Source organism: Physeter macrocephalus, chromosome 5 (assembly GCF_002837175.3).
Source record: "Physeter macrocephalus isolate SW-GA chromosome 5, ASM283717v5, whole genome shotgun sequence".
NCBI classification, from domain to species: domain Eukaryota; kingdom Metazoa; phylum Chordata; class Mammalia; order Artiodactyla; family Physeteridae; genus Physeter; species Physeter macrocephalus.
Window position 1 is genome coordinate 76,232,771 of NC_041218.1, and position 24,014 is coordinate 76,256,784.

The window sequence follows — 24,014 nt, forward strand, 5'->3', positions numbered from 1 at the left end:
CAGCGGCCATGGCTCACGGGCCCAGCCGCTCCGCGGCATGTGGGATCCTCCCAAACCGGGGCGCGAACCCGGTTCCCCTGCATCGGCAGGTGGACGCGCAACCACTGCGCCACCAGGGAAGCCCCAAGATTGCTTTTTATTGTTTCTTTTTTTATTGCATCTTCTTATTGTATAAATGCAGGAGCTTACTGGAAGTCTGTTTCCTCCAAGGTCTTTTTTTTTTTTTTTTTTTTTTTGGTCTATTTTCTGAGGTTGTAGGTTGACCTGCACTGTCCAGTGATCCCTGGCTTTTGTTCAAGTAGATGATAATGATGATGATGATGAAGATGATGATTGATGAATATGTTTAAGTGAAGGATTGTGAGCTGGTGGCTTTCTCTTTAGGAAACTGGGTCGGAGCACTGTGTGTTATATTGGAAGATACCTAATTATCAATATATAGTAATACAGTGTGGGATCACATTTCTTTAGATACAAATTCTCAAATATTTTGCCCCAATTTTTTGATAGTAGGGCTAACATTCCATGTATAGGCTTCAATTTACTGTTTTATGCTCCATGTCTCCCTCCCATTATTTTGAGTTCCAGACTTCTACAGAGTTTTGCAAAAGAGAGATTGGCTCTCTTCTAGAATATATCCTCTTCCTTGATAATCTTTATCCTAATTTGAAGAAATTTGTTATAATCAAATTTGTATAACAATGCATAACACAACTGAGTTTCACAGGATTTTTTTCCCTCTTTGTTCTCCCAGCTTTGGCTCTGTGGGCACTGAATAGCAGGTGTAGGCAGCAAACACTCTAGGAGAAACCATGTATATCTGGCAAGAGAACTGAGAATAGGGGCCCTGTACTCCAAGGCCAGCTCTGTTTGTAAGTTGCACTGTAGTAGTGGCAGCATAAGCAACTAAAAACTTGAGAAAATACCCATGTCTTTGGTTAGAGGGACCAGGAAATACTGAGCCCTTGTTTTCCAGCAAATGTGAGGGGAATCACTTGTTTTTCTCTCTTGTCATTTCACCCTGAAGGCAATGCCAGTCATAATGTATGTGCAGGACAATAAAAGAAGCCTCAAGAATTCTGGCTTTCTGGCCAGAGAAACCAGGAAAAGGGACAAGGGACACTGGGGGTTGGAGAGTATGAGGGAAAGTTTGGAGAGGTCTGTAAAAGGTGATCCTCAATTTTGTGAATGGAACAAAATAAGTTCTGGACTCACCCCTAAACTGCACATGCACAGAACAGCCCCAAAGAACCATAGCACGGGCCTCAGAGACTGACCTGTCTTACAAACCATCACCTGATTCCTAGCATGTGCTGGGCAGACCCAAAGAGCATAATAAAATCTTTGAAAATAAATTAATATTGGAACTACTGACCAAAGAAGGCAAGATAGAACTTTTCACGTGAACCTAAATGTGTTTGTTTCACTAAAACAAAACTTATTCTCTAGAGGATTTGTAATAGGACCCAGAGTCACCACAACACAGTATCAAAAATGTCCAGGATAGGGCTTCCCTGGGGCGCAGTGGTTAAGAATCCACCTGCCAATGCAGGGGACACGGGTTCCAGCCCAGGTCCGGGAAGATCCCACATGCCGTGGAGCAAGTAAGCCTGTGTGCCACAGCTACTGAGCCTGCGCTCTAGATCCTGTGAGCTACAACTACTGAGCCCACGTGCCACAACTACTGAAGCCTGCACACCTAGAGCCTGTGCTCCGCAACAAGAGAAGCCACTGCAATGAGAAGCCCGCGCACCCAGCGAAGAGTAGCCCCCACTCAACGCAACTAAAGAAAGCCCGCGTGCAGCAACGAAGACCCAACGTGACCAAAATAAATAAATAAATAAATTTATTTTAAAAAATGTCCAGGATACAATCCAAAATTACTCAACATACTCTGTATCTGACTATGATACAAGATAATCCACAAGTTAGAATTATTAGACAAAGACTTTAAAGCAGATATTATAACCATCATCCGTGGAGTAAAGGTAAGCATGCTTACAATAAAAGGAAAGGCAGAAGTTCTCAGCAACAAAATGTGGCAGAGTTGGACAGCCACATGCAAAAAAGAAACTTTGACCTGCATACCTCATATGTTTTATAAAAACTAACTCAGGGCTTCCCTGGTGGCGCAGTGGTTGAGAGTCCGCCTGCCGATGCAGGGGACACGGGTTCGTGTCCCGATCCGGGAAGATCCCACATGCTGTGCAGCGGCTGGACCCGTGAGCCATGGCTGCTGAGCCTGCACGTCTGGAGCCTGTGCTCCGCAACGGGAGAGGCCACAACAGTGAGAGGCCCGCGTACCGAAAAAAAGAAAAAAACTAGTTCAAAATCACTCAGACCTAAATCTAAACCTAAAACTGTAAAACCTTTTAAGTATAGGATAAAATCTTTGTGGCCTGAGGTTAGACCAAAGTTTTTAATACAACATCAGAAGTACAATCCATAAAAGAAAAATTGATAAACTGGATTTCATAAAAACTAAAAGCTTTTGCTCTGCGAAAAATTCTGAAAACACCAGACACAGACTGGAAGAAAATATTTGAAAATCATACATCTGACAATGTACTTTTATCTGGAATATATAAAGAATTCTCAAACCTCAACAGTATGTGAACAACAGTACACTTTTTAAAAATTGGCAAAGGATCTGGACACTTCACTAAACAGATTATATATGTGGCAAATAAGCACATGAAAAGATGTTCAACATCATCTTTTATTTGGGGGAATACAAATTAATACCACAACAAGATACCTGTGTACACTTATTAGAATGGCTAAAATAAAAAGAACACCAGGGCTTCCCTGGTGGCGCAGTGTTTGAGAGTCCACCTGCCGATGCAGGGGATACGGGTTCGTGCCCTGGTCCGGGAAGATCCCACCACAGGCCACGGAGTGGCTGGGCACGTGAGCCATGGCTGCTGAGCCTGCGCGTCTGAAGCCTGTGCTCTGCAACGGGAGAAGCCACAACAGTGAGAGGCCCGCGTACAGCAAAAAAAAAAACCAAGAAAAACAAGAACAGCAAAACCCTGACCATTAGAAGTACCGGGGAGATTGCAGAGCAACTGGAATTTCCTTGCTGGTGGGAATGCAAAATGACACAGCACCTTTGGAAAACATTTTGGAATTTTCTTATAAAAGTTAAACATACACTTAACCATATGATCTTGCATCCACTCCCAAGTATTCACCCCAGCTTTGAATATACATGGCAGATTTATTTATAATCACCCAAACTGGTAGCACCCCAAATGTCCTTCAGCTGGTGAATGGATGAAATGTTGTGGTATATCCATACATTGGAGTACTCTTCCCCAATGTAGAGGAATGAATTATTAATACACACAACCACATGGATGAAATTCAGATGCATTATGCTAAGTGAAAGCATCCAGCATCAAAAGGCTACCTGTTGAATGATTCCATTTGTGTGATGTAATAGAAAAATCAAAACTATACAAAAGGCGAACAGATCATTGTTTTTTAGTGTGTGATGGAGGAGGGAGTTTGACTGAAGAGACATCATGAAGGATTTTTTGGAAGTGACAGCAGTTCTTCTACATTTGAATTTTGGGGATAGCTACGTGACTTAATGCATTTATCAAAACTCATAGAACTATGTAGCAGAAAGAATGAATTTTACTGTATGTAAATTAAAACATTTTCAGAAGTGTGAGACAGCTCTTATCTTTGCGAAATTGCAGTCTAAAAAGGGAGAGAGATTTTGTAGTTTATTTTTATTTTAACAATCCAAAGAATTTCTTGCTCAGCCTCATGCATATGCCTCAATGTCTTGCAACATGTCTCTTTATCAAGAATGATAGGAGTTAGAGCCAGAGGGACTCCTGAAAATGATTTTGTGCAATTCCATCATTTTATAAATAAGGACTAAACTTAAGTCTTAAGAGGTTGCTTGACTTCTTTATCAAGGCCTCAAGCTTAGTTCCTTGAGCCAAGTTGAGTTATTTAGTAATGGGGAAGAATGAGCCATGGAAGCAGTAGAGTAAACAAATTCAGACAGGCAGTAACAGTAGTAGTTAACATATCTGATCCCCTTCAGTGTGCTGGGTTTCTAAATGCTTTTTTAAAATCCATTTTCTCATTTTATCCTTTGAGCAATAACATGAAATAGGTATTTCTGTTATTCCCAGCTAAAAATGAAGAAACTGAGAATTGGAGAGAGAAGTTGCCTAAAATTATATGACTGGGAGGTGGAGCCAGAGTCACCTGGGCTAGAATCTAACTCATACAAGAAAGAAAGTATGATATGTCAGAACCTACAAGCAGTTCAGTGTTTGGGAACCATGATATTTGTGGCAATAGATAAAACAAAAAAGGTAGGCAGAGGTCAGTAGGATGTTATGTACTATTTGATTTTGTTTTTTTCTGCAGCCATAGGAAATGAGGAACCATTGAAAGTTTTCAGCAGATAATCAGATGGTCACCTTTTCATTTTAGACCATTTAGTATTTGTACGGAGGATAAATTTATAGGGAATAATTTTGAGACCAATCAGCAAAGACAGTGAGGGCTTTTGGTAAGATACCAACTAAAACAGAAGTTGTAAGGTATATTTGGGACCAGTTTAAGAGATGTTTTGTAATAAAATTGACAGGACTTGGTGATTAATTAGATGTGAGAAAAGAGATGAAAGGTACCAATGGTGACTACTACCAGTTGAAATGGAGAATACAGGAAAGGGATAGGTATAATGTAGAATTGTCTATCTCCTTTCAATTCTGTCGATTTTGCTTCTTATGGTTTGGGGCTCTGTTGTTAGGTACATATATGTTTCTAATTGTTATATCTTCTTGGTGGAGTGACACTTTTATTGTTATAAAGTATCCTTCCTTGTCTCTAGTAGTAATTTTTATCTTATTGTTCTAGTATTAATATAGCCATTCTGACTCTCTATTTGCACAGTGTATCAGTTTTCTGTCCTTTTACTTTTAGCCTATTCATGTCTTTGAATTTAAAGTGAGCCTCTGCTAGAAAGCGTATAGTTGTATCATGTTTTTTCTTAATCCAGTCTGTCAATTTCTGCCTTTTGATTGGAGCATTTAATACATTCATGTTTAATGCAGTTACTGGTGAGGACTTCTGCCATTTTGGTATTTGTTTTCTATTTGTCTTCATGTCTTTTATCTTTTTTGTTCCTGTGTTTCTCCATTATTGACATTTTGTGTTAAACACATATTGCTCGTGTGTTATTTTAATTACCTTGTAATTTCTTTTAATATATATATATGTATGCATAAATATATATATATATATATATACACACACACATATATATGTATGTATGTATTTTTTTAAAGTTATTTTCTTAGTGGTTGCCTGCTTTGGGGATTGCAATTCACATCTTAAAACAGTCTAGTCTGGATTAATACCAACTTTATTTCAATAGCATGCAAAAGCTTTTCTCCTACATAGCTCTGCCTCCACTTCTGCTGTTGTTTTCACTAATTACATATTTGTATACTGTACCCATCAACACAGATGTGTAATTACTGTTTTATGCAGTTGTGTTTTAAACTAGATATGGGAAAAATGAGTAAAAAATGCATTTACACTGTCTTTTATATTTATGTAGTTACTTTACCTGGTGTTCTTTATTTCTTCATGTGTATTCCAGTTATCATTTAGTGTCTTTTCATTTCAGCCTGAAGGACTCCCTTTAGTGTTTCTTATAGGTGCAGATCTGCTAGTGACAGATTCCTTCAGTTTTTATTAATCTGGGAACATCTTAATGTCTCCTTATTTTTGAAAGATAATTTTTCTGTATATAGAATTCTTGATTGACAGGTTTTTTCCTTTTATCTCTTTGAATATATCATCCCATTGCTTTCACACCTCCATGATCTCTGATGAAAAAAATCAGCTTTTTTCTTAATGATGATCCCTTGTAGATGATGAGTCACTTCCATCTTGCTGCTTTCTAGATTCTGTCTTTGTTTTTCACTTTAAACAGTTTGATTATTGTGTCTCAGTGTGAATTTCTTTTCATTTAACCTACTTGAAGTTAACTGAGCCTCTTCAATGTGTATATTAATGTTTTTCTTCAAATTTGGGGAGTTTTCAGCCATCATTTCTTCAAATATTCTTTCTTTTAAAAACCTAGGACCAATAAATCTCTCCCTCTTTGCTGAGAGGCTTTGTGTGCATGTTGGGGCCCCCATCAACACTCAGCCAGACAGTTGACAATGCTACCATAGTCTTCACTTTCTGCTTTTGCAGAGCCTCAAAGGATAGGCATAAGTGAGAGTTTGGTTCTTCTCAGCCCTTTCCTGAGTAGACTCACAGCCCTAAGCATGTATGTGGCCTTCTAGATTCCAAGGAGTATGTCAGCTTTTTCTTTTAAGCTTTTTGTTTAGTCTGTTTATTGTTTGGCCCAAGTATTATTCATTGTTTTGGACATCCATGAAGTTAAAACACTTTCCTATAATTGTTTTAGACAAACACATGCCCTTCTCTACCCCTGGAAGAAGACTTTTTGCATTGGGGTACTTCCAAGGAAGGTTAAATACAAAAGTATTTTAAGTGGGATCCTCCAAAGAAACAATAATGATTCTTTGGGAAAGAAGTTTTGAAAGGGCTCCAGCTCTGTTCTGTTCCCTCTGGTGACTACCAGGCTGCTGGGGAGTAGAAAATGGAACTAGGCAAGTTAAAACACCACAAAACTTGCTCTTCTTACCAAGATTCAGCCATTTTCTTTATTAAACACTCCCTGAGTTACTGGAATCCTTGATTAATTTCCAGAGTCTGAAAGGGTTAATTTGATTGTTTTTTTCCCAGTTTCTGATTCCTTTCACAGAGGAGTGGATTTTTGGAGATCACCATGTTTACTGACATTACCTCTTTCATAGTTTGGGGGACTTTTCCCCTTTATTTCTGAGAATTATAAGGATTGGAAAGTTAATGAGTTCTGTTTGCGACATGTTGAATGATACTTTCTATGGCACATCTTGGAGATGTTAAATTCATAGTTTAGGAATCTGGATCTTGATGTACCTATCCATTTATAGATGATAGTTAAAACCATTAGAGTAGATAAGATTGCCTTTTAAAAAAGTGTTTATAATGAAATGACCAAAGGACTTCTATATTTGAGTAGATAATTGCTGAAGGAAGAAATGAAAAATTACTCATGATGCACATTTGATATCTACAAATTTATGGTCTCAAATCTCAGCCAGTCTCTCAGAACAGCCTATCAATCTTATTCTTTTTTTCAGCTTCCTCATTACCTTTGCAATTACCTAAACCTCCTTAAGTCTTCTTAATTCCCTTGTCACTCCCAGTTAACTTCCCCTTACTCTGTCTTCTACTTCAAGAAAATTTAAGCCATATAATTTCTCTCAAATTATTAATCCTCCCCCTTTTAATTTGCTTTTATCCACAGGTAATGATAGAGGAGAATTGGGTATATTTATGAAAAAATTCATTTAGATATTCTAGGCTGAGGAGGTAAGGGAGAGTGTCCAGGAGGGACTGATAGGTCTCTCCTGATAGACATTGGAGGGATCCAGGGACTACAAGTTTCTCAGTTTGAATAATGAGGTTTTTTAGAACAAATCAAAATATGATTTCTGTAGAGTGAGTTATATATAAAAGTCTGGTAAGAAATTGTATATATGCTACAAATGGATGTTTAGTTGAAGTTATTCATTGAGCAAAGGATGTGTTTTTTACTTAGCTGTAACAAATGCCAGGCATTTAAAAATGTCCCTTTAGTGGGTTGAATTGTGTCTCCCAGAAAGATATGTTTAAGTCCTAATCCCCAATATCTGTGAATGTGACTTTCTTGGGAAATAGTTATTTGCAGATGAGATGAATTAAGATGAAGTCATACTATGCCTAGTGCCTAGTATTTAGGACCTAGTGGACCCTAAATCCAATGACTGGCATCCATGTAAGAAAGGGAGAAGACACAGAGACACAGGGGAAAAGGCCATGTGAAGACAGAGGCAAAGATTGGAGAGCTGCACCTACAAGCCGATGAATACCAAGGATTGCCAGAAGTCACCAGCAGCTAGGATGAGGCAAGGAAGGATTCTTCTCTAGAGCCTTTGATGGGTGCATTGCGCTACTGACACCTTGATTTTGGGCATCTGTCTCCATAACTGTGAGAGAGTGAATATCTGTTGTTTTTAAGCCACCTAGTTTGTGATTTTTTGGTTTTGCTTTTTTATAGTAGCCCTGGGAAACTAATATAGTCCCTCAGTTCACTCCTGAAATTACTTTATTTGATTAATATGCAGGTATGTTATCAAATGACAAACTTAGAAATAACATCAGTAATCCATAAAGTATGTTTTATATATTACATTAGCTTAAGTTTGAGGGTAACACTTTGAAAATGAGATTGTAGGCTGAACTATGGCAGCTAGATAATTGGCTCTTGATGGGTACCTCAAATACATAAAGCTTAAAAGATCTGATTTAGTTCCATTTTTCCTTTCAAGTCTATGATTCCATTTGAAAATCAGCAAATTTTTTTTCTGAGAGAAATTACTGTTAATATCATGTTAGGAAATAATCTACATAATTTCTAAATATGAATCTTCTACTTCAGTCCTTTTCAAATACTACCAGATTTTAATAGTTGTGTAATACAGCTTGGCATTTTATTAATAATATAGGTGAAATAAGCAATTTTTTTCCTATATTCAGTATATTAAACCAAAATCATTTTGCTTACATCCTTGAGATTTTCTTAGAGAAATAAAATTTGGAATTTCTTCTTGATATGCTTTTGATACTTGTGATGCAGCTATTTCACAGATCTTGATCCATGTAACAGATCAGCTGTAATTTTTTTTTAATTAGGCTTTACCTGTTTCAAGACTATATCTTATATAACTATCAGTTCTCTACTGCTCCTACAGCAAACTACCACAAATTTAACAGCTTAAAATAACACACATTTTTATATCACTGTTTGTTTAAGTCTGAAGTCCTAGTAGGCTCAGCCGGGGTCCTCTGCTTAGCCTCTCACAAAGGTGAGATCAAGGCGTTGGCTGGGCTGTGTTCCCTCCCGAAGGCTCTGGGAGAGCATCTGCTTCCAGACTTAACGCTGTCAGCCAGATTCAGCGTTTGCTGTTGTAGGGCGTAGGTCCCTGTGTTCTTGCTGCCTGTCAGCAGGGGGGCAGTGGAGCTGGCGTTTGCTCCTGGAGGTGACCCACGTTCCTTCTCACACTTTCCACGTGGCACCCCTCCAGCAATAGCGGGTCAGGTTCCTCTCACACTTCTGATTTCTCTTGCTGCGTCTCTCTGACTCCAGCTGAAGAAAGCGGTCTCCTTTTAAGAACTTAAGTGATTAGATTGGGCCCACGCAGATAATTCAGAACACTCTCCCTTTGTTAACCTTTATAAACTTAGTTACATCCCTTTTGCCATGTAATAAAACGTATTCACAAGTTCCAGGGATTAGGGCACAGACATCTTTGTGGGGGATTGGGGCATTTTGCCCACCATAAGTAACTAATATCAACAGTTTTGATAATTAGTTGCATTAATTATAAAAAGTATTAACCCTACTAAAAGTAATTATTAAAATAATTAAAATAATTATAAATACAAAAAGATATTATAGTGTATTTAGTTAGTACAAGAACCTTGTACCTCCTGTATCCATATATTATAAAGTATAATGATAATGTTTGCTAAGAGGTAAGAAATTCAGAAATTGTCTTACACCACAGAAAACACACTTCTTTGTGGAAAAGGTTAATAAATTGAAATGTCATTCCCCTAATGATAGGTGAATTGTACAACATAATTTACTTATTTTGAGATTTTATCCAACTTTCCTTGCTTGAAATTAATTGGATACCCACACCTCTTAGGAGTAGACTAGAAAGTCCACACACAAACCATGTCCCCATCATTTCTCATTTATCTTACAGTTTGCTGCTGAGTAGGTGGGGACTTGAATTTCTTTCTCATTTGTTTCCCGTAGCTCCATGTGGTTACAAATGACTCTCTCAAGATAACAGAAGCTTCTTAAAGTCAGAGACTGACTTGTTCAGATATGTATCACCAGTGCCTGGCACATTACAGATGTTCCACAAATGTTTGTTGAAAAATGACTGAGCTTATGAATACCACAGCTGACAAATGTTTATTAAACAGCCACTGTGTACAAGTTGATCACCCATTGATTCAGTGTTTACTGAATGATCTCATGCCTTCAAGCCATCACTACCTGATTTCTTTCTGATTATTCTTGGCCACTGTTGCTGTAAAAGAACAGAGTTCTCTGCTACAGGTGATTTAGTACAAAAAGCCTGAACTAGAAACCAGGTGCCTTGAATTCTGCTCTGATATTAATAAATTGTATGATTCCCAAGCAAATTAATTAATTTCTGAGCCCCAACTTACTCATCTGTAAAATGAAAATGTAAAATAAGATCCTTAAAATTTCTTCCAGCTTTTAAATTTGTACACTGAGAATTTTTCTTTTGAAGTAAAATGGGAAACTTGAAAGATAAAAGAGTTCAAGATTGATTCTAAACATAAACCCTCATTTAATTGTTTTTAGCCCTTGTCTGGCTGTTAGCATTCATAAGATGCAAGTCATTTTACCTTAAACCTTAACTGCCTTTATTTTTAATATCTTTAAGAATTTTGTCTCAACCATTTATTTATCCTTTCATTTAATTTTTCAAGACTGAAAGAGAAAGAAAATTTCAATGAGACACCTCAAATGCAATTTTTTAAAAATAAACATATAAAGAATAGGGGATAATATCTGACCTGGGCAAACTTGAACCTATAGATTTTCTATGAGTAAGTCAAAAGCAGGGCCAGGTAAAAGAAGTCAGCTGAATTGAATTTTCTTATCCAAGTTCTACTATCAGACTGGGAAAACATTGCTTCTTTCCCTTAAGTAACAATTTTAAGGGAAGGACTAAAGCTAATAGTTTATCCATTATGAACGTGACGATATACCAATTAACCAAATTTTTTTGTGCCCCACCCATTATACACAAAAATGAAAGGACTTTTTTCTAAAATACAGAAGTAGTCAGCTCCAGTAGAACTATCTTATAACTTAGAGAATATATAAGGATCACTCCGTGTACCAGAACCTAATAATCTTAATTCTGCGAGACCTAAAAACTCTGTTAAATTTGAAATGTAGTGTTTGCCCCACTCTCATTTTTGCCTTGTGAAGAAACTCAGTACACTACAAAATTATTAACTGATTTTATTTGAAGTAGTTCTAAGGTATTTCCTGCCTCTAGGCATTATATTCAAAACCCAGACAATAGTTTTTAAGGAAGGGCGGATATGAGCCTTGAACATTATGTATTGTTATACCTGGAAGAGATTTTTGAGATCATCTGTTAGAAACCCTCTTATTTTGTAGATAAGGAAACTGAGGAAACAGCTATTATTTTCAGTTCTTAGCAGAATCATGACTTTAAAGTCATGTACTGCACTGTGTGTTCAATGGCATTTTAAAATAAAAACATGGGGCTTCCCTGGTGGTGCAGTGGTTGAGAGTCCGCCTGCCGATGCAGGGGACGCGGGTTCGTGCCCCGGTCCGGGAAGATCCCACATGCTTCGGAGCGGCTGGGCCCGTGAGCCATGACCGCTGAGCCTGCGCGTCCGGAGCCTGTGCTCCACAACGGGAGAGGCCACAACAGTGAGAGGCCCGCATACCGCAAAAAAAAAAAAAAAATTAAATTAAAAAAAAATAAAATAAAAAATAAAAACATGAAGTATTTTGCAACTACTCAAAAGTATAGTGTGACCAGAAGAGAAATTATTTTAAATTATAATTTCATTTAGATAAAGTGAATTACTATTCATTTACTATTTTTCTGTTTAGGTGAAAAGAGATTTGAATGTCCGGAATGTTCTAAAAGATTTATGCGGAGTGATCATCTCTCCAAACATGTCAAAACGCACCAGAACAAGAAAGGTGGTGGGACAGCTCTTGCCATTGTTACCTCCGGAGAACTGGACTCATCTGTAACAGAGGTGCTTGGCTCCCCAAGAATTGTCACAGTTGCAGCCATTTCTCAAGATTCAAACCCAGCAACTCCCAATGTTTCAACCAACATGGAAGAATTCTGAAAAGTTATTTATAACAGAGACCTCTAGTGCTGCACTTAAGTTTACACACATTTGAAAATCTGGAAATGGGCTGGTCAGGTGAATTACAAAGTAGGAAATCATGTTTTCATTCTTGGCTTCTTTAAGTATTCCAAGATTTTGGGTCAGCACATGAAGTGTTGAATTTTTAAAAATATAAAAAGCAAACTGATGTACTGGAAACAGATAGAAAAGTATTTCCTCCATATTATACGTTGTAGTTATTTGGAGATCTATCACATAATCTTGAAACTGAATCTTTCCCTCTCTTAACATCATGTGTTAACATGTTTAAAATGACAGACCTCAGTAGTTTGCAGGTTGGACCTTAATTGGACTTGTTTTCTTTGAAAGTACTTTGTTATAAATTCAGTCAGTAATAATTTATGTGGATTTATTTTTTTTTGCAATAGCACAGAAAACAAATAGTTAACTGATGGTAGAGATAATACTTTATTTCTTTAGCTTAATTTTTGGAAAATCAACTGAAAATAGTTTTGGCCGTCTTTTCTAAATATTAGAAATTCTTCAACAGTTGAATTAGGTAAGTTCCAAAAAAGTAATCTGAGAGGCATCTCAGATCTTTATTACCACTACATTGTAGTAGTGTGTATGCAGACAATCAGTGAAGTCCAAGTACTTTCTCCATTTGGAGACACAAGAGGAACTTAGAGCTAAACCTTAGGTTAAATTTTAGATTGAAACCTTAGGAAAATACTGGGGGGAATTCAAAACTCATAATAGCTTCAGAAAAATAAAATGAGGCAATTTAACAGGTAAGATTTTGAAGTTAGGATTGATTATATTCCTAACCCTAAGTTGAACCACAAAGTTCATTTTAAATGTTTATATTGGAAATATTTGCATAGAGTTTAAATTGTTCTGTAGTTTCATATTCTGTAAATATGAGTTATGTTGACAATGTGCAAAATTCTTTATGCTTTGACTTGGTAGCCAAAGAAAGAATTATCACACTTTTTTTAAGGCCAGCAGAAAATTATCTTTTAACTACATTACAATTTCTGTTTTCCTCTTTACTAAAAATTAGCGAATCCTGTTTTATTTCTAGCACTGTGTTAGAGGCTGATTAAGAATTTATAACACAGTAATGTCTTTATGTTATGCCAATAACTGAATTTTCCCTAAGAAGACAGCCTAACAAATATATAACAGATGTGATACTATGAAATAAAAATTATTTTTTAAAAATCAGAATAATTTCAGTCAATTAAGTGACTAAAGAAAAAATGTATTTCATTGTTTATACAAGGGTCTTAATAGGAAAGATGGCCAAAAGTTTCATATAAAAAAAATTGGGAGTATACCAGTAGCTTAAATATTAGTAAGATATTTCATAGTTTAAAAATATATTTACAAAGAATTATAATGGAATTGGAATTGACCATTTGAAAACTAAAGTTTTTAACTGCTCGGTTTATTAACACCATTAGTTTGGGGACTGTTTGAATATAGGTGTATGTTTTCTTGTGCATTCCCTATTATTTCAGGAAAAGTACTACTCATGCGAATTCTCTTCCGAAATTGTGATGTTTCTTGTATTTTTGATGAAGGAGAAATACTGTAATGATCACTGTTTACACTATGTACACTTTAGGCCAGCCCTTTGTAGCGTTATATAAAACTGAAGGTCTTTTGTGCTTTCAGTTTGTATAAAAAAGCTTTGAGATTAAAGGAAAAAAAATTTTTACACTGTGGTTATAAATTTCAAGTTTCTTAAAGCTTTTGTAGACTTGTAACAAAGTCTTTAAATTTTAGTTGGATTTTGTAAATTGTTTTGTATATTTTATTTAACGTACTCTTAACAACTGATGTATCTGGCTTTAAAACATCAGAATCAGTTTGTTGCTTTGTTTGGTACAGAGGAGCATTTGGTAGTATTAATTTTAATTTTATTATATAGGAGCTGAAACATCAAATATATATTTTATCTATCATTATGCTACACAATCAGTGCTATAAATTTTTTTATGCAAAGAAACTTTCGTAATGTTTGAATCATGTTTCCTCAGAGTGACACTTTTTGTTGTTGTTAATACCGAGTATGAGCTCTCTGCACCATTATTCCATGAACCAATTTTAATGCATACCTATGTATGCTCCTCAGAAATCGAAGTTATATTTTAATCAACAATGAGGCCTATTATAAATTTAACAAACTGAATCTGGATAGCTTTATAGCATATAAAATATATTAATTTGTGTTAGCAGGTGCACATTTCACCACTGAAATTAGAAATCTTTTGACAGTCTGTTCTGCATACCATTCTGAATCCACTCTTCTGTCTTATAAGAATCGTAAATTTCAGTGTCCTTTATTTGACTCAGTGGGATATAGCTGTTATAAGTAATAGGGCACAGATGTGCAGTAGAGTCTTGTTTAATGACATTTCACTGTTCATTCCCTTTGCCACTGTTATAAAACTTTTCTTTATTGTAATTATCAGTGCAAAGCTATGTATTTATCATGGTAGAATTCCAGTGTTAGAATAGTTTTTTCTTACAGTATACTTTCTTTGGTTAGGTTTGTGTATGTGTTGCTGATTACATTAGAACTTGATGTTAAGTCATTATTTATCACACTCTCATGAGAGCAGTAATAAAAGTGTGTAATCTAGGAGAAAAAGTTAATTTGTCAAACTTAGATAAGCATGATGTTTAGGTCCTATTTTTCAATTTTATAACTGTTTTATTGCAACAATATTTGTATTTAAGTCTTCATTTTAATGCCTTGTGGTGTTTTTTTATGCATGTCACTAAGTTGTCATCCCACATAAATTGATGTGCAGCATAGGGTATTAAATCTACATAATGATTTTAAAACAGAAATAGTTGATGGTAAAATGTAAATGTTTTGCAAAAATTCCTTATAAAAAGTTTTGTAGTAACATTTCACTTGTAAATTTTTTTTTGTAAAAAAAAAGAAAAAAAAAAAAAGATGAGTCCAGAAAAAAACCTGTTTCCCATATCCTAGAATTTAGACAATTATTCTGCCAGCAAAGCCTCTGGGGCTGTAATTGACATTTTTACAGTGCTGATTTGTATAAAATTTGTTTTTTGTGGATTTGGAAATAAAATCATGTACAAGTTGTTGCCTGCAATAACAATTGCAAGTAACCTATTAAAAATTCCCTTGAGTTTAACATGTTTCTTCATTTAATTATATATGCTATAAAACAGCAATAAATTGCTTGAACTATCAACCTTTTTATAATGATGAACAATGGAAAGTAAATGCTTCTCACTAGAAAACATATTGGCAACTCTTCATAATTCCTGGTATTAAGATCTGGTCACCATTTCTCTGAACGTATTGCCAAAGAACACCAATTCAAATTTCATGTTAATTTGTAGCCATTGCTCTAGACATGTATGGAAATTAAAATTTGATTTAGGGACATTTTTTACTAAAATTTTTTTTTTTTTTTTTGCGGTACGCGGGCCTCTCACCGCTGTGGCCTCTCCCGCCGCAGAGCACAGGCTCCGGACGCACAGGCTCAGCGGCCATGGCTCACAGGCCCAGCCGCTCCACGGCATGTGGGATCTTCCAGGACCGGGGCACAAACCCATGGCCCTTGCATCGGCAGGCGGACTCTCAACCACTGCGCCACCTGGGAAGCCCATCCTTAAATATTTTTAAGCAATAAATGTTAGGAAATTGTAGGAAGACCTAAAAACGAAAACATAATTAAGATGTTATTTAAGCTTACAGAAACACTAAGAAGCAATGTATGCCATGTATATAGATGCCACAGTCTATAAGCAGAAGCTATTGTCTTTTCCTCTTGTGAGGGCCCTGCAAATCTCATGCAGAACTTTAACGGACATAATGAATACATTACTATAACAACTTTAGTTATCAGATTTCCAAACCCAGGCCAGATTAGATACGGCCAAGTGAGGGGCAGGGGATGTTAGGCAGCAGGGAGGTACATTGATCTACTAACAGAAGACGCCAAAAATTCTTTTTAAATCTGTAGCGATCAAGGCTTACATAGTGTTTGGGTAGATCGCGTTGTATAGTAAAACCCTAAGGTAAAGACATGGCTAGTGTAATAATATGTGTTCATAACAATTGCTGAATCAAGAAACAGTTAAATTTATTCTACTCTGCCAAATAAGACTAGTAAGGAATAAATTTTTCAAAAGATTTGTATCAAACTAAAAATGTATACTTCAGTTATCTGAAAAATTCACATTTGGAAGCATCAGGATGATATTGTATAAAAGGGATAATGCAAGTAGTAAACTTTTTCTATTTTTTTATATTTTTTATGTGGTGGTACCAGTTTGACTCTTGGACTTCTAGGAACTTCAAACTCAGAACCAGGAACCAGGAGCCAAGAGTGAGTCAAAGAAAATACCAAAAAAGTAATGCTTTTTACTTTATCATAGATTTTTTTTTAACTGGATTATATTTGCTTTACACTGCTGTGTCAGTTTCTGCTGTACAGCAAAGTGAATCAGCCGTACATATATGTATATCCCCTCTTTTTTGGATTTCCTTCCCATTTAGGTCACCACAGAGCACCAAGTAGAGTTCCCTGTGTTATATAGTAGGTTTTCACTAATTATCTGTTTATACGTAATAGTGTATATATGTCAATCCCAATCTCCCAGTTCATCCCACCTCCTGCCCTTTGCCGTTAGTATCCATATGTTTGTTCTCTACATCTGTGTCTGTTTCTGCTTTGCAAATAAGATGATCTTTACCGTTTTACAAGATTCCACATATATGTGTTAATATACGAGATTTGTTTTTCTGACTTCACTCTGTATGACAGTCTAGGTCCATCAACGTCTCTGCAAATGACACAATTTCGTTCCTTTTATGGCTGAGTAATATTCCATTGTATGTATGTACGACATCTTCTTTATCCATTCCCCTGTTGATGGACATTTAGGTTGCGTCCATGTCCTGGTTATTGTAAATAGTGCTGCAGTGAACATTGGGGGGTGCGTGTATCTTTTTGAATTATGGTTTTCTCTGGGTATATGCCCAGTAGTGGGATTGCTGGGTCGTATGGTAATTCTATTTTTAGTTTTTTAAGGAACCTCCATACTGTTCTGCATAGTGCTGTATGAATTTACATTCCCACAAACAGTGTAAGAGGGTTCCCTTTTCTCCACACCCTCTCCAGCATTTATTGTTTGTAGATTTTTTTGAAGATTATCATTCTGACTAGTGTGAGGTGATACCTCATTATAGTTTTGATTTGCATTTTTAGAAATAGTGATGTTGAGCATCTTTTCACGTGTTTCTTGGCCAACTGTATGTCTTCTTTGGAGAAAAGTCTGTTGAGGTCTTCTGCCCATTTTTTGATTGGGTTGTTTTTTTGATACTGAGCTACATGAGCTGTTTGTGTATTTTGGAGATTAATCCTTTGTCAGTTGCTTCATTTGCAAATATTTTCTCCCATTCTGAGGGTTGTCTTTTCATCTTGTTTATGGTTTCCTTTGCTGTGCAAAAGCTCTTAAGTTTCATTAGGTTCCACTGGTTTATTTTTGTTTTTATTTTCATTACTCTAGGAGGTGGGTCAAAAAAGATCTTGCTGCAGTTTATGTCAGGATATCATAGATTGTTGACATAAAACCACTGGTGTAATAAGTTAGGAAAGTTGAAGCAGTGCTCAGAGCAACACGGTAAATATAATAAGGTATAGTTCACAATGCTGTTCATGATAAAGTCAAGATATCAAGAAAACAAGATGGCATAGCTTGTTTATTTTTATTTAAAATTTCAGATGCTTGAAGAGTGCAGACTTCAGGTATTTTCAAGAAATAAATACTTTGTTCTTCAATACATCTGAATTACATATTACTGTATTTACTGCCCAAGCAATAATGTCTGATTCACACACAACCAACTTGTAATTATGTAGCAGGATTTTTAAGGCATGTATTCCATTCTTCTAAGGGTTGCTGGTTAGTGTACGTCTTAGGCTGTGTTCTTTGTAGCAGGTGGCAATGAAATAATTTATTTTTGGATACCTGAGAGTGATTTCAAGTGCAAATAGTAAGAAAGAAACACAGAGCAAGGGAGGAAGGAAGATGGTACAAACCTTCGTTTTTGTCTAAGGTAATAGTTTGGCAACTGCTAGGACAATTTCTCCTGGAGGAAAATGTTCCAATTAATAGGGTTTCTAGATTTCAGAATTTTAATAATCAAGTTTTCATGTATAAAAAGAAGGAAATCAGGGGCTTCCCTGGTGGCGCAGTGGTTGAGAGTCTGCCTGCTGATGCAGGGGACATGGGTTCGTGCCCCGATCCAGGAAGATCCCACGTGCTGCGGAGCGGCTGGGCCCATGAGCCATGGCCGCTGAGCCTGCGCGTCTGGAGCCTGTGCTCCGCAATGGGAGAGGCCACAACACTGAGAGGCCAGCGTACCGCAAAAAAAAAAAAAAAAAAAAAAAAAAATCTAGAATAAAGTATCTTAAAAAAAAAAAAAGAAATCAGTATGCTATTTATAGTACTTTAGCCCAGAAAAGCAAGTTATATATGCATGTACATATATATAACAGCTCTTTACAATAAGGATTTGATTTAGCAAATGAGTTAGCAAATTACATATTTTGTATTAGACTGTACTGACATAAAATCTATTCTCTTTAAATAGAAAAGGTATTTTCCTGATTAATCATGCATCACTATGCTGCCCACAGTTAAGTACAGATACTCAAGCCTTAAAAGTACATTGTACATTCTCTTATGAAGTCAACCAGGAAAATTGGGTGATAGTCAAGTGGAATTTTCACATGCACTTATGATATTTGAAATGTTCCATAAAAACAATATTTTTACCACAGTAAAATTTTTTTCAAGGAAATAGTAGCTGTGTTTCCAGTTAACAGTAATCCCTTTGCATAATTGTGGCACTGTTTAAAATTTTTTGTTCAGTGGAAACATAATCCACAGGGTTTTGTGTTTCCTATATGTATTTTAATAAAATTAAGTACATGTATATAGATAAAATATATGCTTCAGGACTTAATGATAGCGATGACTAATAGGCTTGTATTTTGAATCTCCACTCATTGGACAAATACTGAGGGTCTATTTGGTACCAGGCACTAATCCATGTGTCAGACCAAGAATAAGACAAAAAGCCCTATCCCCTGCCCTCACAGTTCATGCAGATTTGAAAGTGGTAAGGGCAACGGGGACAAGTAGGCTAAACGTGAAGAGTGCTGGGGCTGCGATTGTAATTAGGGGGGTCAGGAAGCCTCCCTGAACTGAAGTCTGAGTAAAACTGGAATTGAGGAAGCAGACCTTGCCGATCAGTATCTGAGAGGAAGCTGGGGGAAGAGGAATCAGCGAAAGGGATGAGCCCTACGCCTGACTGGACCACAACTAAAGCGCAGTAGTCTAGAGGGGCCAGAAACGAGGAGAGCAGGAGAGAGGTAAGAGGTGGTGGTGCATTCTTGCCATGGAGATCAAGCCCTGCTCATAACGCAGAGGGTTGAGCACCCTGGTAAAAGCAAAGTCGTGTGACAGACAGATCACTAACTGGGAGGCTGAGGAGTGTGGGCTTGATTCCTGGTTCTGCCACTTAACTACACAACCTTGGGCAAATTATCTAACTTCCACTTCTGCATCCTCTTTTTCTCATTTCCAAAATGGGAATAATACCTCGTAGGTGTCTTAAGAGGATCAAATAAGGTAACTCTCAAGCCTCTGACACAATAGTATTTAATAGATAGAAGTTATTGTTATCATAACTCAACCCAAAATGGGGCAGGGAGGATGGAATAGTTCCCAGTTGGACCAATCTTGAAATGCTTTGGGTACCATAATGTTGAAAAGTTAATGCTCAATATCCCATTTAAAAAAAGAAAATTCAGGCTTCCCTGGTGGCGCAGTGGTTGAGAGTCCGCCTGCCGATGCAGGGCACACGGGTTCGTGCCCCGGTCCGGGAAGATCCCACGTGCCGCGGAGCAGCTGGGCCCATGAGCCATGGCCGCTGAGCCTGCGCGTCCGGAGCCTGCGCTCCACAACGGGAGAGGCCACAACAGTGAGAGGCCCGCGTACCGCAAAAAAAAAAAAAAAAAAAAAAAGAAATTATATGATGGTCATCTTTTCCCAATGCTAAGCAAAATTAAAGTTTCAAATCTTAGTTATTTTCTAATTTTAAAATGTTAATTTCAACTACTTGCCTACGTAAGTGATAGCAGACAACCAAACGAGTGAACAAGAAGCAAACCAAATAGAAACACCCACCCATCTGCTGTTCAAAACTTTTATTTTGTTGTTAACATGTGTGGAAAATTTTCTATATCTAAAATCATCCCCTATGTTTAGAGATACACTTAAATAAACAAAATGAACCTGAGCTTAAAGGGCAGAAGTACTCCTGTGTTTTGAGTTCCATGTTAAATTGCAACCATGAAAAAAAAAATGTGCATTTTGGTGTCCAAATCTTTTCTTATCCTAGACAACTTCCTCTCAGACTTGGTTCAGAAAAGAATAGGATGCTCTGCATTTATGAGCTCTAAGCTATCTTCACTTAGCTTTTCAGATTCTTTGCGGAATAACATAGATATAAACAAATAAATTGTCCAAACTGGCTTCGTGGCCTGCCAGGCTCAGAGACACCTCCGCTAGCTGCTGCCCTCCACTTCCAGCACCTCTTCCATGTCACTACCTTAACTGGGCTTCAGATCCTGTTCTTAACTCTGACTTGCCTCTTTCATTCCCAAGCTAACCTGTAGAGATGCTTTTTCGAATCAGCCAGTCCATTTAGCACATATTGTGTGCCACCAGGTTCAGGCGTAAGGGATGCTGTTCCTCTTTTCTGTATTAATCCTGCCTCCTTTCATCTCTCCCTTGGCTAGATTTCTAGAGCACCTCGAGATCCCCTTCCCCGACTCCTAGGATGGGCTGTCCAGCACTTGCAGAGATGGGAGTGCAGTAAGCCCGCATCCACAGGGAGCAGCCAAGGCTCAGATCATGTTGGGCCAGGTTAAGATGAACAAGTCTCGAGTCAGAATCAGAGAGCCAAGAAGTCAGACCCTGGGAGCTAAGATCAGACAAAAGCAAATTACAGGGAAGAGGAGGAAATTAAACTTGAGCAGTTGTCTCCCACACTCATTCGTCTTTGAAGCATACCTTTCTAGATGGCTTGGCTCAATTTGTGTTATTTATTATCTTGCTATGAAATGTGGTTTAATAAATATTTTACTGATAGCAGTATTATTTTTGAGATGTGGAAGCCATAATAAGGTTATATTTTTTGCTGGTAAAATTGTTCCTAGCTTGTATAATTTTATGTTGGAATTAAATACATCAGTAATTCATGGTTCTAAAGGGCATCATGGCTTTGAAATGTTTGGTCACCCAAACATGTTTGGAAAACCACTGTTGAGGAAAATAGTATAAAGGCAAAGAGCAAGCTAACTGAAAAAAGATTCCAACTAAATTCAGCAATGTTGTAAATGGTTACGACTTTAACTGTGTTATGTCTTTGAAGTCTTTATGTTAGCTTAGTCTTTGTCAAATATATATATGTGAAATGTGTGTGTGTGTGTGCATGTTTGGTGAAGCATCATATATATTTCTAATTGCAGTTTGTAAGTCAGAATTAAGTTTATAAGTTACTATCGTTTTGTATTATAGTCGCTTCGTCTCATTTTCTATAATTATATGGACAGAAAGGTAATATTGTTAGAAAATTACACCCTATTCTAATGATGATATTTAACCTTTAATTCTCATTTTTATGGAGTAAATCATGACTAGAACAGGGTTATGAGTCCTATGAAAAGAACCTCAGGGGCTTCCCTGGTGGCGCAGTGGTTGAGAGTCCGCCTGCCGATGCAGGGGACACGGGTTCGTGCCCCGGTCCGGGAGGATCCTACATGCTGCGGAGCGGCTGGGCCCGTGAGCCATGGCCGCTGAGCCTGCGTGTCTGGAGCCTGTGCTCCGCGACGGGAGAGGCCACAACAGTGAGAGGCCCAAGTACCGCAAAAAAAAAAACACCTCAGTTCTTCATTTATTTTCTTGTTTGTTTTGTTTTTCAAAATCCAGGGGATGTCAATTTGTATTAAAAGTCTGTGTACGCAGTGATCATTTTTTAACATATAGAAATATTGAATCAGTATCTTGGGCACATGGAACTAACATAGTGTTGTAGGTCAATTATGCTTCAAAAAAATACATCAAACAAACTAATAAAACAAAAGAAGGAAAAAAAAGTCTAGTAAGTATGTCCACCATTTCCATAAGTAACTGGGAGTACTTTTATTCTTATGTCCAATTGTAAATACAGACTTTGACATAAAATAGGAAAAGAAAAAAGGGTGAACATTCCTAAAGAATTTTACTGATCATTTTGTAGATCTAAGATTTATTGGTCTGTATTTTTAGAAAAAGTGTTACCCTGTTTACAAAATGTTTTTAAAATATTAATTTTCTTTTAAATAGTATCCTTATTCAAATCCATGATCTTAACAAATTCTTTAAAGAATTAATGCAATGAGAAAAGAGGTAATAATCACCAGAGAATATATTCAAATAAAATATTTGTCTTCAGTTTATACATTTTGTTCTAATAGAAATATTGATCAGATTTATGATTTAAGTATTTATGCCTCTTACTAAATATGTCTTTTAACTCTGGCATTGTTCAGAATACTCTCAAAGTAATTATGATCTCTAAAAAAATAACTCTGTTTTATTATTTCTTTTGTAGGTGAGCTATACCTTGTCCTAAAATACATCAAGCTTATGAATCCAGAGGACATTGGTTTGTTCTCAAGAATCTACAGCACCCAATCAAAATTTAGACATATTTAGCTATCAGACTAAGAGTTACCCTATTCCCAGTTCATTCCCTGTAAACAAAAGAATATAACAATAATTATTGTTCCTGATTATTATAGATACAGAGATAACAGTCAAAAAATTTAATAACAGACACAGCACAGCACCCATCAATCAGAAGGGATTGATTGGAGGGAGGTCCCAGAGCCCCTCCCTGTTTCTCCATCCTATACTCCACACCCCCATCCATCCCTCCACCCCCACCCCCCTGGCATTACTCTTTCAGTTGCTAGATCTTGGGGAGGTCATGGGGTGGTAGTAGGGGGATTGGGAACCAGAGTGGCTATTTAGTTTCCAGTATGGAATTATCTCAGCATTTTAATAACCAGTGTGGCTATACTGGTGTCCTAGCTGAATGTGAACAGTGGACAGGTAGGTTTATACTCCAAAGTGTGCCATGAAGAGTATTAATGATGTAGCATTTCTTAAAAGAATGCTCCACTGTTACCTCCAGGAATTTCTTCTGTGCTGATAATATTCCATTTTGTAAGTCTTGTTGCAGATGTATGGGCAGTAATAATGACTACAGACATGCCTCTTGGCAGACCACAAAACTAAGACAGACCCCAATTGCAGAGATGTTAAAATGTGAAAAAAGGTGCATCACAGAATCAATAAACTACACTTCAAGATATGTTTATTTCCTTTCTGCTTCCATCAATCCCCTCTCTTCCCCAACACCTTGAGCCTGCCAACTGTGCTTTTGTTGACCATTTCAGGATCAAACTACTGAGATTCACAGGAGATTACTTTATTTGCATTGTCTGTTTACATGGGGAGGTACGGGTTTGGATGGCCACAGGAAAAGAACTGTTAGTGTGCCCTGAAAGGATGTTTTATTAATTCTAACCTTTCCCAGCCCAAGTAACCTTGCTGTGTGTCACAGAGAATGCCCTCTCTGTAAGGAGCTGGAATTGCTGGGAAAGCTTTGGGGACTTCTTGGTGCTGGTAGAATTTGGGCATTCAATTAGGGTATTCTAATCCTTGGAGATTTGAGGATCTTACAAATTATATGTGATACTCTATATCCTGGAACAATTCATATTAGGAATATATATATTTAGGGAGAA

The 24,014-nt window shown here is 37.0% G+C and overlaps 1 protein-coding gene across 5 annotated transcripts in view; it reads left to right on the top strand.

Annotated features, from left to right (window-relative positions):
- Positions 1-23,558, top strand: part of SP4 (Sp4 transcription factor) — an 82,564-nt gene extending 59,006 nt beyond the window's left edge. Inside the window, exons 6-7 of one of the 5 annotated variants that reach the window (XR_008617423.1) lie at positions 16,416-16,497; positions 22,814-23,558. Coding sequence is in view for 4 of the 5 variants with exons in the window: in XM_007120594.4 (XP_007120656.1) it covers positions 11,843-12,090 (248 nt within the window). In the remaining variant the exon portion in view is untranslated. Of the gene's footprint in view, positions 1-7,920; positions 8,206-9,964; positions 10,298-11,842; positions 15,253-16,415; positions 16,498-22,813 lie in introns of those variants that run through there. The other 4 variants (XM_007120594.4, XM_055085042.1, XM_055085041.1 and 1 more) reach the window with 4 other exon arrangements.
- The last annotated feature ends 456 nt before the right edge of the window (positions 23,559-24,014 follow it).